Source organism: Melopsittacus undulatus, chromosome 3, assembly GCF_012275295.1.
Source record: "Melopsittacus undulatus isolate bMelUnd1 chromosome 3, bMelUnd1.mat.Z, whole genome shotgun sequence".
Taxonomy (NCBI): Eukaryota; Metazoa; Chordata; class Aves; order Psittaciformes; family Psittaculidae; genus Melopsittacus; species Melopsittacus undulatus.
This window is the reverse complement of record NC_047529.1, coordinates 83,202,868-83,217,975: the sequence shown is the minus strand read 5'-3', so window position 1 is coordinate 83,217,975 and position 15,108 is coordinate 83,202,868. Positions and strand designations below refer to the sequence as shown.

Below are 15,108 nucleotides of genomic sequence, written 5' to 3'. Positions count from 1 at the left end.
GCCTCCAACAAAAACAAAGCCTTTGGTCAAAGCCCATGCTAATAAGTTGTCTGCCACCCTCAGAAACGTATCTTTAATAGAATGGTTAGTTAAAGCTGGAAAAGCTTTTTCAAGTATCACGACAGCAGTTATTACAATGAACAGAGGCCTGTTCTGCGGTTCTGAGCTACAGATGGTGTCTCCTTTGGTACTGAATAGTACTGCAAGATTTAAAGGGAACAAAGCCTGTGATACACAAAGGGCACATTTTCCCTGCTAATAATAGGCTTGGGACTGCCATAAACTCTTTATACAAACAATGTATATCATCTTTCTTAAATTTTTTTTACCTTCTTTGTGGTTGAACACCTGGCTAAATAACTTCCTAGCACTTTGCAGCAATTCTTGTGTGTGCTCTTCACTGTGGTAAGCATAGTCAGCAAGGTCAGTAAAACAAATGTTTCAGGACACTGATGTAGACTCAATGCCTCATGTAATGGGTCTCATATCAACTAAAAGGATAGGCATAAAGATTTTTTGGATCAGTTAATTCCCTGAGATGCTGACAGCTGCCATTTTGTTATTGCCTATGACTGGCACATTCAGAAGCAGTGTCTCTGGGCTTCCTCCCTGGGCAAGCTCTCGTATGCCTTGGAGGGAGAAACAGTGGAGCAGGATGGCAGCACCTCCTGCTTAACTGTGTTTAAAGTAGAGGTGTGATGTTTCCTGATAACGCAGGTCTTCACATTTTTTCTACTAACAAATGGGACTGGTGGTGGTGGTAGGGATGTTGGGGGAGGTCAGTGCAGTATTTGGTAGGCCAGTATATTTGGCAGAGAACACTTCCTCTGAATGCTCAGCTGCTAAGGTTGGACCAGTCCTTTCCAAAATTATACAAATGTTTCTTCAGCAACCTAAGAGTTGATGTTTTCCTGGAAACACTCTGGGTCATGTGTTAGTACTGTTATTGATGTTTCCTTTCTGGGCTTATGTAGTATAACTGACAGAATTACAGTGTCAGGGCATAATTGAACAAATTGTGTGCATTGTGCATAGCCAAGCTTTTATTTCCTTGCCAAAGTCAACTGATTTTTGAATATGACAAGGGAACAAGACAGCAAAGCTAGAATTAAGGGGCTTCAGCTACTTTATGGGGAGCATGCTGGCATAGCCTGTAGAGGAAGGCACAACTTCTAAAAAAACTGCAAAGATTGTGTTTACTTTGGAGCTGCTCTGCTATCTGCTCTGAAGATAACAAAGGCCACAGTATATGTCTTATGAAGTACAGAAAATTCATATCCAAATATAAGAGAATTATTTTCCTTGTATTTTATCAATGAGCTGATAGAAGAGTATTGTGATCCATGGAACAGTCGTATGCTCATGGGTTTTGCAGAATGTGAAATTCTGTTTCCCAAGCCAAAAGTAAATTGATTCAGAAATGCTGTATTCTCTTTCCATGCTTAATTTTGCAAATATTGTTATCAGGCATTTTTCCACAATAGAATTAAACTTTCATATTAGTGTGTTTAGTGAATGTAAGTGTAAAATGGAGAACTCTGTCTTAAATGCACACTGTAACCACTGATACTGTTTGGTTTTGCAGGTTGTCTTCTGGATTTTGGGTCTGAAGGTACCCTCTTACTTTCTCAGCAAATCATGGACATCGTTGGCTTTCTGAAGTCTCAATTCATTTGCCACCTTCTGATCTGCTACATATTTATAGTGTCAGGACTGATCATTAACTTCATTCAACTTTTTACACTTATACTTTGGCCAATCAACAAGCAACTGTTCAGGAGGATCAACTGCAGGCTGTCTTACTGCATTTCAAGCCGTAAGATTTCATTTTGTTTTTAAGAGTATTTCATATTTTGTCTTGAGAGAACTGGTAGAAAAGTTCTGAAACAGATTTACAAGTGACATATGTAAAGGTCATTACTGGTTCCTACAGCACTTGTTTGCATGAAGAGGTGTCTGCTTTGTTGAAATGTCCTGTTCTTCTTAAATGTTTTGCTCTTTTATATTGGATACTTGCTTGACTCAGGATGTTGAAGAAAGACTGCCTCTCATTTGGCTATCCATCATGTTCCATTAAGCCAAATGAGAAATATTGACCAAATAATAGCTGGACTTGCTGAGATGCATTATCTGTAGGCTTACAGTGTTAACAAGTCACTTCCAATAACACTTTCAATCTTTTTATCATGATTTTGCTTATGGTCTTGGTTTAAGTTTTTCATGTGTGAATACTGTTCAGGACTGAGAAATAACAGTAAAATAAGGGAAAATCTTTTATTCCATGTGCTTCTTTCTTAAGCCAGTTGTAAACTGTTGTTTCTTTGAGTAGACATTATGGACCTTATGCTGCGTCTGTGTCTATTCACTGTATGCATATAGTTATAATGTAGAATACAGTGTAGTGTGTAAGCATTAAAAAAAGCAGAGGTTGCAATTACTTTTATTTTCTGGGGGAGACAGGAACATAAGCATAGGATATTACATGTAGAAAAAATGGATCTTTATAACTGCTGGGACATGACAATTCACTGATGCCTGACTAAACAGGTAATTCCATTGGAGTGAATGACACCTGTATCCATTCATTTCTTCTCTGTTAGTGTGAGGCTGATAGAATCTCTGCCCATCAACACTGAATTATCAGAGCATGTGTAGTTTTCTTGGTATCGCCCACCAGTCTACTTACGTATTTCTTTTTTAAAGAACAGTGGCAGCAGTTTCAGTAGTGATTTATTGCAGTGCAACTTCTGACTTCCACGTAATTGCTCTCAACTTAAAGCAGGGACCATTCCCTGCAGAAGCTGTAAAGAAACATGCTGCTTTTGTTCAGTTGCTGAGTGCTTGGTAATAAAAGTGGCCACCTCCCAGAGAGATTCCCTTGGATCTTTCTGAAACCCGAAAGTGCTTTCTAAACAGCATACTGTTGTAAAGTGCCTGCCTTTCGAGGCTCCCTAAAGATTATTCAAGTGTGATGTCACTGTCAATGCCAAGTGAGTTATGGATGGTTTCATATGGGGGAAATACAGCCCTCCAATGTAGTGTTTAAGAGTTGTGTTGTAGAACTGCCACAGAGTGGTTTCTTTCAGGACATTTGTTCTGCTACTAAGAACCTGAAAAGGGAAAGCATTTATTAGTATTCATAATGAACTGCTTGAGGGAGATACCTGCCACAAATTGGAGTCCACTAGGGATTATTTATCTCTCATCAGTGACTCTGATGTGCAAATATTCAAAGCATTTTTTTAAATGTATTTTGACTTAAATGTCAAAGCTGCATCAGCAGGTATAGGCCCAAGTAAATTATGGGTGCTGTTTTATTATTTCTGTATTAAAGAGAGGACGTTCCTGCTGAAAGATTTAATTGTGTCCATGTGTATGCCCCTGAAGTAAGGAGTTTGCAAGTAATATTCATTTGTATGTACAAACAGTGGCATGAATATTGTCAGGTTTTTGCCTTCTGATTGGTAGCACAGTATATGTTTGAAGCCATGGAATGTAGAAGATACAACTGAACATGTAAAACATACAGCTATATACAGGTATGTACAGGTGTATTATTATTTTTCATGCAGTGTCTTCTGCCCTGTTCTTCCTTTTGGCTTCTTAGAGCAGAGTTATGAGCTACTCCAGTTTCCAGACTGAGTTCTTCAACTGCCTTCAGTGTAGTCTCATCTAGGGGCTAGTCACTGTTCAAGAGCAAATGCATGCTTGTCCTTGGTTGGGCAGATGGCTATGTACTCAGGGTTTGCTGATCTAGTCTTCAGTGTTGATGGCAGTGGAAAAGGTTGTGTTGTGAGAATTTTACCCAGCCATGCTCAGAACAAACTATATTTAGGTAAAAGACAGTTACTCTATCTTTAAAATAGAACAAGTCTATTGGTGTGTTGAGTAGTAACTTGGGTCAGTATGGGTCTGCTGAAAGTCATAGAAGCAGCCTTCAGTTTGAGGGAATGAAGTTTAGCCTTGGCAAGTGTAGAGAGGCATGTGCTTTGCAATGGTGACAAGCATCATGTTGCTTTGAGTGGCTTTGAGTGGTACTGCTGCAGTCCCTGAGTCAACCGAAGAGTGAAATGGAGCAGCATGGTTTAACTTAAGAATGGAATGATGCTGCAGCTGCCTTTAAAACTTGAAAGTATGATGAGTTTCCATTAGATGTCAAAGGTAGAGATAAATGATTCCATAAAATCAGGAAAAGTGTTTAATCTCTGAAATGATGCTCTGATATAGTTATTCTGTGTTTCAGGTAGTGGTGGTGTTTTATTCTACCCCTCTTCTTCCTACCTCTTCTGTAGTACAAGAACAAAATATTCTTACTTCACATGCAATATCTGCTGTCATACTGCATATGGGAAGCTAATTTGCTGCTGTGGTTAATGACTTATTCTAGCTTCAGTAGTTCAGCTAGAGTTGGGGGTGCAACAACTTGCTTTTAATGGAACACAGTTACCAAGTTACCTTCAATAATTGGTATTGAGAATTTGTTGTCTTTCTGCAAACCAGTTGTGAATCCTGGATTGGTCAGATAGGGTGAGTTTAGCTTCTCCAGTGACCTGCTTCATTGTGTATTAGCTTTGGGGAGAATTTTCTAATGACAGCATTGAAAAATGAAAATAATACTGGATCTGATAAGCTGCCAACTTTTAATAAAATTTTAATTGGGCAAATGTTCTTTAATTGCAGATTGGAAGCCTTATTCAGCTCAAGTCTCCTGCTCCCCAAAGGCTGTTAGCCATTCACCAGATTGGAGTTTGGGATGCTTTTAAATCTACATGATATTTCTCATGTTATACTATGAATACACTCATCCTGTTTGATCCTATTATCCCATTTGACAAATATCTACAAGGTAATGGTTAGTTCTAGTCCTCCTTCCTCTGTGTGTGTCAGAAGAAAGTGTTCTTTGGAGACATACAGAGCAGAAGAACACTTTACTGAAGAGTGTTATTTGCAGAGAGTGGACATTCAACTTGAACAGGCTTTTGTTGTGTTGGTCTTGAAATAAGTTAAAAGACTAGTAAGGGTTACAAATACTCTGTTTTAAGTTTACAGAAACAAAATGAAACCAAACAAAACCCCAAAGCCTTTGGACTTCTAGCTTTCAGAAAATGTTTTCTGGCTCCAAATATGTATTCAGTGCCTGGTTCAACTGCCTGTTAATCCCCCTTTTGTAAAATGGCAGCCCTGATAAACTCTCACTAAACAACTCCAGATTGTACCTCTAGCAAGGAAATTGAACACTGTGAAGCTCAACAAGGTGGTAACTAAAAAATTTAGAAGTGTGCTTGGAAGATGGCATTAAAACAAAGGTTGGGCAAGCAATCAGTGTTGTTTTTTTATTTTTAAATAATTTAGGGTAATCTTGTCCTCAGTCTCTTTTTCAAAAGGACTGAGAGCCAAGATGTATGGCATGGAAGGAAGCACTTAGTGTGGAATACATCACAGTTTTTGTGGATGCCATGATGATAGGCTGAGAAAGTTGGGGCTGTTCAGCCTGAAGAAGAGAAGGCTGCGTGGAGACCTCATAGCAGCCTTCCAGTATCTGAACGGGGCCTACAAGGATGCTGGAGAGGGACTCTTTACTACGGACTGGAGTGATAGGACAAGGGGTAATGGGTTAAAACTTAAACAGGGGAAGTTTAAATTGGATATAAGGAAGAAATTCTTTACTGTAAGAGTGGTGAGGCAGTGAGGTACTGGAATGGGTTGCCCAGGAAAATTGTGAATGCTCCATCCCTGTTGGAGTTCAAGGCCAGGTTGGACAGAGCCTTGGGTGACATGGTTTATTGTGAGGTGCCCCTGCCCATGGCAGGGGGGTTGGAACTAAATGATCTTAAGGTCCTTTCTAGCCCTAACTATTTTGTGATTCTAATTGGAAGAGGTTGGAATACGTTTTCCTCTGCCCTCCTTATCTGAGAATAGCAAACCACCAAAAAGGGTATGCACAGCTTTCCTGCACTATCTTAAAAAATTGGCTGAACACATAGAGGAGACAGATTGTCTTGTCTATTAGTGACGTGTGTGCACATGGTTGTGTAGCTTGCTGGGTCAGTGAGAAAATGGTTTGTACTTCATGAACTTGGTGTGCTTGGTAGGCTGGTACAGTGCTAACCTGGGGTGAGCAGAGAATGCTGGGCTTCTGCAGGGTGTCTGGGACATAGCTCTGCCATGGGTGATGACTGTGAGAATGGGACGTACACATAGAGGACAAATGGTTTCTTTAATGGTGCTGGGTCTTTATACTCAGGAGGGTATTTGCTTATGATTGGTGCAGTTTTTGATAGCTTGTCCTGTTGCTGCCACAGTGTTGGGGAAAACTAACTTCTTGTGCTGAGATCCATCTTGCGCTCCCAGGGTGAGTGGCAAACTGCCCTCCTGCTGATTTGTTGCACTTTGAGGTGAACTTTGCATAAACAAAAGATCTGGCAACAATGGCACAGTGCTGTGGACAGATGCATAAGGGCTTTAAAATAGATTGACTTAACTTCTATTCTGCCTTCATAAATAAATTACAGTAGTACTAACACCAATTCTTGTGCTATGAAAGGGATGTTATTACACCTCTGGGTAAAGTTACACTACGTGGACTGCAGTTTACAAATCCCTCTGAGGGGAAGGCCTTTCTTCGCTTTGAAAGAGGCACCCTAATGCCTGCTTATTGCAGCAAAACCAAGATGGAAACTTCTTATTCTTATGACTGAGCTTTCTAGAAACAAAACCAGAAGAAATTGAGGATTGCTTCAAGTTCATCATCTTGGGTGGCTGTTATGAGACAGTAAAGCTAATTCCTTCCATGTATAACTGTAGGCTTCGCAATGTGAGAACTCAGCATGCAAATAAGGCTCTGTGGTTGTACTAGGGCCATGTTAATCGTCAAGCCATTGTTTCCCTCCATGCAGCACACCGCCCACTTGGAGATCAGAGGAGCCCTTGGCCATTTTGCTTGTTGTACCAACGTGGTACGGGCAGAAAGAATTCTTTTTGATGCAGTTGGGCAGGTGGGAACCTAGAGGGTCCTGGAGAGGCAGGGTGCTCATCTTCCTCCACTTTCCTCTCCTGCCATCTTGCATTGCAGAGAAAGCAGTCTGCTGCTGTTCAAAGTATGCCATAGTGTCCTTAATAGGATCCTATAGTGTTTTATTTATAGGGCAAACAGAGTTATGCATGTCAAGGGAGATGTAGCAAAAAGCTTTCATAGAGCACTGTGGAACTGTTTGCTTAGCCTGTTTGCAACACTGATTTGAGTAGTCTGTGTGAAATTACTTTTTCTCAAGTGCTACTTGTGATACACGGGTAACCAATGTACAGGGGGGTAATACAGAGAAATTGTACAAGGGAGTTAAAGGAATTCCTTTGCTTAAACAAAAGTATTGTCTGTCCTAAATACCTGCCATTGCCATCTTGCCAAGGCATTGATTACTGCTGGAGGGGAAGAAACAGATGCTAATTCTACTGACAAAAGCAGATGAAAGGTCCTACTGATAAGCGCCAGGAGAAGCAGACTGGGTGACCACCATGACAAAAACACAGATGTTTGGTCCTACTGATAAGCAGCAGGAGAAGCAGACTGGGCGCCGACTAACCCTAAGTCCATGTCTGAAGATTAAAAGGTGTAAAAGTTAAGAAGAGGAAGACTCATTTACTTCATCCTGAAGACCCCTACCCACAGGAGGAAGACTCATTTACTTCATCCTGAGACCCCTGCCCATGATCAGAAGGGGCACTGCGCAAGTGCAAAGAACCTTCCGGCTCATTATAATACGAAGCGGGGATAGATAATAAATATGTATACCTTAAGAGGATAAATGTAAAGGGACAACAACCCTGAGGTGTGCATGCTTTGCAGGAGCTATCCCCATGCACCTCAGCGCTGAATAAAAGCATACCTACTTTACAACTTTAACTAGTTGTGGAGTCTATCCACGCATCACTTGTATGTATAAGCCTTGGTTCCACATACCACATCCATTGGTAAACACTACGAAAAGTTTACAACAAACACTGATGGCAAATTGGAGGCCAGATTTGATAGTCATGCAAAGAGGAAATGTTGATTTGAACCTTTGGAGTTCTTAGCTCAAGCTTTGGAATTCTTACCATAGTTTTCTGGTTTCTCTCAAGCCCCACACCATGGAGATGACTGTAGAAATAGAGTGTCCTAAGGAAATGTCTATATTAATTTTAATCTAGTTAAACTCAGCTACTGATGGCAGGATAGTTAATGGTGTCATGAAGACCTGAGTAGAGAGGTGTCCAAGTACCTGTCTGGGTAGTGAAGTGTTTGTTGCAGCCTGCGTTAAGTTCCATGTTGCTGTGGCACTTTCATTCTCAGCACTTGGTACTTTGGTAGCTCTAGACAAACCTTAGACATATCTCTTTTTTGTAGCATAGCTTTTAGGTTTCCTCCCATATTCCCTGCAAATCTGAAGTAGGGATTTGCATGTCAGACTAGGAGGGTGTTCTGCTTGTGAGTTCCCATCTTCAGTGTTGATCACTGAGCTGTGTACAAGAAGTTAGGTGATTAGCTTTCTTTAAAATTTACTTTTGTTAGAATGATGGATATCATTGAATCTTTGGATTCTTTTGCTCTCAAAAATCGAATTCATAGGGATAAATGGTGTTCAACAGATTTTGTTAAATACAAAATATGCTTGGAACAGAGGAAAGTGTGTATATATATCATCATATAGTAATGTTTAATTTTCTAACTTGCTTTGTTTACTGTCCCTTACAAGTAATGTAGTAACTTACATAAAAAGAGATGTAGTGAAAATGACCAAAGAGACAGGAGTGATCTCACCTGTCATTGCTAGCAAGGACAACAGAATTAGAAAGTAGTGTCTGATTCACTGAAGCCATTGAAGTAAGGTCAGCAGGAGGTATTCCTCTGACTTAAAAATAATGTACAACAAGTTTTTAACTCTGCAGCAAAATGGTGTTAGCTTCTACATCTAGATTGCCTTTTATTGTTTAAAATAATAATAATTCCATTAGTGTGGGGCAAAAATATGCTTCAACTTTAAGCAGTCTGTGTATCTAAATTTTATGACTTCAAGGTTTTGGTCTTGTTTATTCAAAACATACTGGTGGTCAGCAGTCTCACAAAGAGCTCCCTGGATTGTCCCTCTCCTGAAAACATATCTGTTGGTAAATGTCCTGGATTCAGCTGTAGCAGTCATTTTTCTCCTTCTTAGTAGCTGGTGCAGTATCAGTATTTGTTCACAAAATAATGCTGAGAGATCAGCAGATTAAATGTTTCCAGGTATGAAATACACTGCAGCCTATATTTGTGTGTTTTCCAGCTCTTGCTTGCTTCATTCTGGGGAGTGAGCCTTCTTCTAGGGGCAGGAGGGCCAAAAATAGACCTACTGAAATACAAGCCTCTTGACTCTTCAAGTGATAGGCTCTGTAATGCCATTCATAAAATCTGTCAGGATCTATTCTGGGGGTAGCAGGGAGATCACACCATGTTTGTTTGCGGGTGTGATTTTTGAAATGTTTTCTCTCTGTTTCTGAGCATTCTCTTGTTGTATGTTGGCATGTGCCCCAGTATCCTCCTGTTCAGTTGTCTGAATTGCTGCCCTGCAAGTCTGTGTGTGCATGTTCACATATGAGCATGCATAGTTTCCTTCTGGTAGATAAGATTTGCGCTTATGGTTAATTTCCCTTTTGAAGACTTCCAAAGGGTCCAGTTAGATCTCCATCACCCCAAAATGAGTTTTGTTCGCAAAAGTTTTAGTTTCCTTTGCTTTGACAATGTAGATATTTTGTTAGAGTAGAAATGTGCTCTAAAGTGTCATCTACTCTAATTTGTTAATGCCTTCCTCCAGCCTACTTCCTAATACCCTTTTATATCTGTTACGTACTTGCGGGAATGCCGCTGGTGATTTGTACAGTTCCCCACTGAGACCAAACTTTGAGCTTCTCTGCTTTAATTTGGAAAGACTGGAGGAGCCAGTCACTGCAGTAGGTTCTCCATTATTTTGCTGGTAGAGTAAGATAATGTTTTTGTTCTCTGCATACATCACAGCTTGAGCTGCCTTTTTTCCAGATTGCGTTAGCGGAATTATATTCATCTGTGAATAAGTCCTCTGCAGTGCCTAGCAAATGCCTCTCTATTTTTCCTACTACCAGTAACTTGCTGTGTCAACTAATGTTGTTTTACTCCCTCTCATTTTATGCCACTTGCAGGCGTTGTTACCTAGTTTTCATAGTGGTTTAGGTATTGACAGTGAGCTTTAGTGGATCAAACAAGACTATGCTGATTGCAGGCATGCTGTGTGAGTGTAGTGCTGTTCTATTCATGAGGGTGTAATTGAATGACATTTGTGCATGACCTTTAGCAGAGTTCCTAAATCAACCAAAAAGAGATATGGTCTGTTATGACCAGCTCTTAATTTAGAAAGGGACTGCTTTCTGGGCAAATGGATGTGTGTGGATCAAAAACTTTTGATACTGATGCTTTCTGTCCAAGACTGAAGAGCTAGAGGGGCATGTAGTCCAATCTTTAATGAAAAGAGCATCTTCACTGTCACTGATACTATTTTGCTGTTGCTGGAGCCTTGTAGAGGTTACTTGTCTTCATTTTCCCTTCTTTCTTTTTTTTTTTTTTTCTTTTTTTGCCTCAGATTCCTGTTCTGAAGAAGGGTGATGGTGGTAGCCTGCAGACTGGAGAGAGGGATGGCAGGGAAGCAATAGAAGGTGAACCACATTCTGTTTGGTGTCTGGCATCTCACATCGCAAGGTTTCTAGCACCTCTTGCTAGGCATTAGGTCTGGCCAGTAAGCTTCCTAGATTTCTGAACGGGGGTAAATCTGAAGTATTTCTATGGAAGTACTTCCACCTGACACGACATATGTCAGGAACATTATATCTAGTGATCTAAGCCATAGCACAGTGTTAGGAATGTAATGTCTAGTGATCTAAGCCATAGCACAGAATATGAAGACATTAATGTTTGTATGAGTTTGGTGTTACCATTGTTTATTCATTAAAGGTAAATATTATAGGGTATCAAATTATTCTTAAGAGACATTGTATATTTGTAGATATCCCATTTTAGCTATAAGCCCAATTTTAATTGCTAAAATGGTACTAAAATTGGAGGATAGCCTCTTGTTCCTATGTTACCTTCCTGCAAAGATAAGGAGGAAGCTTCCTGGTCACCACCACCAGTTCCAAGCAAATACAAACTAGCAGTAATCCAGCCATAATCCAGCCATATCTGGGGAAGAACAGTACCTTCATAGGCAGTGCTACTGGGGAAAATTTGAATTCTCCTGTGTTTGGTTAGGGAATACATGCACTGGTGTAACATCCAAGTGAGACACAGCGTGCCTTGTTTCTTTTGTTATTGGTTGGCTACATCTTATACCCCTGTACTTCCTTCTGAGTAATATGTACCACTGAAAGTGTACAGCTTGGCAATTCCCCCTCTCCCAAAAGCATGATATGCAAGTTGTGGAGTAGGTTTTCAAGCTCATCCTGCAGCAGGGATTTCAGTAGCTGGTCCAGTGAAAGTATTTGGTGTCTGATTAACTTTGTGCAGGAGGATTTCCAAACTGGTAGGAAGCAATATCGTATTTGAGCAGGTACTTGAGGTTTCTCAGTGTGACACTTGAGGTGAAAGAGCTGCTGAGTACACACAATTGTACTCCTGTATGGCTAGGTGGCTGTTTCCTGTAACTTGTTTGTGACCTTCAGGTTAAGTCTTCTTACTTCAGGGTTATGTTTTCTCACTTTGGAGACTGTTGTAAGGTAGCAGTGTCTTGTTGGGCAATCTAAATATATGTTGCTGAATTTTTAAGCATGCTTCTTCCAACACTGTGTTCAGAAGTAGGAATCCTTTAACTCTAGAATAAGAAACAAAATGGAAACGTGTGAGAAACAAAATGGAAATGTGTGCAAAACAATTCTTTCATCTGCTTGGTTTTGGGGAAGCAGTTACTCTTTTGCCAGACCCATTTTGGTCCTTGCCAAAATAAGGAACCAAAAAGAGATTACAGTGCAATTGTTTGTGGGTAATTTGTTTTGCTCTTCTGTTAACCCATTTTTATTAGCATTTTACATCTGTGTGCCTTTTCTGTACTCAAGCAAATTGTATTGGAGTGTCAATAACTAGCATTTCTTTTCTCTTATGGTTTTAAAGAAGCGGGAAGTACTCTTCAGTGTGATTATTCTTCAGTTCACTTAGCTGTGTTTCTAAATTGAATCTCCAGTATATTCAAACTCCAAGTGTGTGGTTTTCTCTGGCAGTTAAAAAACAAGTGATCTTCCTAATACATAGGAAAAGGGGATTTTTTCATTGTACATGGATTTCTTACTGCTCATCAGTATTTATTTGGCTTTGTTAAAGTACAGAAAAAATCCAGGAATCAATATGTACTGCTAATGAAAGATTTTGATGAATGAATGTATGTGCTGCCTGTGTAAGGCAAAGGAATATAGAGAGTGATTGTACAGACTTAATTTCTTGCTGTCACTTCTAAAGAAGCTTACCCTTGGTTTTTGGGAAAGCGTGGGAGATGTGCAGCTGTGAGTCTTTTGACAGGGGCTCTCATTAATACAGCTTTGCTGCTGTAAAGGAGCTCTTTTCCTGTACCATTCTTACATGCTGTGGAGAGTCTTTTATTGGCTTTTCTTAATTCTGTTTTGTTGTTGGTTTTTTTTTTTTACCAAACCAAACAAACTCATACCATTTTCTGACATTTTTCAGGCTTTTCACTTACCACATATGGTGTCTCATCTAAAGGTGTGCAATGTGTTAATACTCTGCAGGTCGATGAGGACTCTATATTGGTAAGCTAGCCATAGAAAACTAAAGAGTCTATTACTTCCTTCAAACTCAAAACATTTATCTGTAGGGTCTATGTGATAGACTTTTGTAATGCTATTTTTTGTACAAAGGCAAAAAATAGGGATGTTAACCTTGCAGTATTCAGAAAAGTGCATTCATTGTCTGGATTGGGTGTTGTTTTCAGAAATTAAATGCAAACTGATCTCAGCTGAATTTTTAACATCAATGAGTTGTCCTACCCACCAAAATATATCAATTAGAGTTGTATTATTTGAACATGTATTGCCTTTGTGCTCGTAAAGGAAGAAGAAGATAGACAGTCAAAATAGATGACATACCTCTTAGTTTCCAGAGGTTTTTAGGACTTGATATGTGCTGCTACTCAATGTATATGCCATGTTTATTTACATATGAACTTAAAAAGTTTTGTTTCTGTGTTGGATCTCTGTTAGGAGAAGTGGTACTCTAGGTTCTTCCTGTGTTAGGTAGGATATTGAGGTGCCATAAGACTCATGACTTCAGGACTGTTTTTTCAAAGGTGGTTCTTGTGAACAGTATGAGAAGGTTGAAAATCCTGTTGGGTAATTAGTCTCAAATGGGAAGGGAATGATAATGCTGTCCCTGACCTTCATACAGAGAGTCAGAATGCTCCTTTATTTCCAGCTTGTGTCATTGATTTGTTGCTGTAGGAAAGTCCTGTAATCGTGATCACATTTTCAAACAGGGAAGACCAAAAAAGGGTTAGGAGCATTGTCTGTTAAGGGGAGATACTTTTTCAGGATGAGTTCTACAAAATAAAATTGAGATACAAAAAAATAAGTGCTAGTAGAAGAAACCTGTGGGACCAACTTGTCTGTAAGGAAGGGCTCTTTACTGAATTATGGTATAACAATTGGAAGGTCATTCCTGCTGCTGTCTTCAGTGTCCATTAGGTCTTCAGCAAGGAGTTGTGTTGGCCTTTGGGGACAGCCCTGGTGAATGGAAGAGTAAGAGGAAATGTTTGATTGTTATCTGCAGTGACTGTTCTGTTGCCACAAGGAACTGCTAGCTTGTTGAAATGTAGGAATATTGCTAAATTCCTTGGGGAAGAGGAGTAAGGGGAGCCTTCAAATGTGAGACAGATATGTCTGACACGTGGCTGTTAAATAATTAATTTCTCCAAAGGGTTTGAAAAAAGCATTTCAAAACACTGACTACTGCAGATCTGTGTGTTAAGCGTGTTGTAGTTGCAAAGCTGGCTTTGTTTCACACACTGTAACTTGGAGAGAAGAAGCTGTTTTGTAGGCAGATTGTGTAAGGATAAAAGAAAGAAAAAACCTGTGAAATGTTTGAAGTGTGCAGCTGTTTTTTCTGAAGGGAGGGTTGCCTTTAATTTTCAGCATGGAGATAGTTTAAAAGGAACAGTGGCTAAAGAAATGATGATAACTTGTTTCTCTGTTGCTCTACCCTTCTAGCTAACGACTGCGCTGGAGGCGGCAGCATCAATTGAAACCTTATTTCATGAATACATATGATGGCTTAAAATTCCTTCTTCACCTGAGATAAAAATGTGGCTTACATTTTGTGGGTGTGTCCTGGGTTCAGCAGTAGCAGTCATTTTTCTCCTTGGTATCTGGTGCAGTGCTGTGTTTTGACTTTCAGGCTGGGAATGGTTGCTGATAGCAAGTATGTTTTGAGTTACTGCTCAAATGTTTGGTTTGTCCAAGGCCTTTTCTGAGCTCATGCTCTGCCAGGGAGGAGGGGAGGCCGGGAGGAAGCAGAGACAGGGCACCTGACCCAGGCTAACCAAAGAGGTATTCCATACATAGCACGTCATACCCAGGATGTAACCGGGAGATATCCGGGAGGGCTGGAGCTCTGGGGGGATGGAAGAGGTATCGGTCGGTGCTCGGCCGGGCAGGGTGGGGTGAGTTATGGGTTGGTGGCTGGTGAGGTGTTGTATTCTCTTCACTTGTTATTTCCTTTATCATTATTATTTGTAGTAGTAGTGGCAGTAGTGATTTGTGTTATGCCTTAGCTATTGAACTGTTCTTATCTCAACCCGTGGGGGCTACATTCTTTGGATTCTCCTCCCTAACTCTTCGGGAGTTGGGGGAGCAAGGGGTGGGGAGTGAGTGCACAAGCTGTGCTGACTTGGTTTAAACCACAACAGGGTGTTATATTAGAAAGAGAGAATCTAGTTGGTCAAACCTGAACGATCAGCCTGCATTTTGAGAAGGAAGGTAATATGGGAATTGTAGCTGGGGAAAAACTGGGAAGTGAGGTGGTGTGCCAGTACATGTGCAGTAACTGTAAGGGTCCTGTGCAAGGCTTGT

The 15,108-nt window shown here is 40.3% G+C and overlaps 1 protein-coding gene across 3 annotated transcripts in view; it reads left to right on the top strand.

Moving 5' to 3' along the window:
- Positions 1-15,108, top strand: part of AGPAT4 (1-acylglycerol-3-phosphate O-acyltransferase 4) — an 87,520-nt gene that overhangs the window by 14,023 nt on the left and 58,389 nt on the right. For all 3 annotated transcript variants that reach the window (XM_031049852.2, XM_005150117.3, XM_034061116.1), the window contains exon 2: positions 1,586-1,816. In XM_031049852.2, coding sequence (XP_030905712.1) covers positions 1,639-1,816 — 178 coding nt within the window. In that variant the 5' untranslated portion in view covers positions 1,586-1,638. The remainder of the gene's footprint in view (positions 1-1,585; positions 1,817-15,108) is intronic.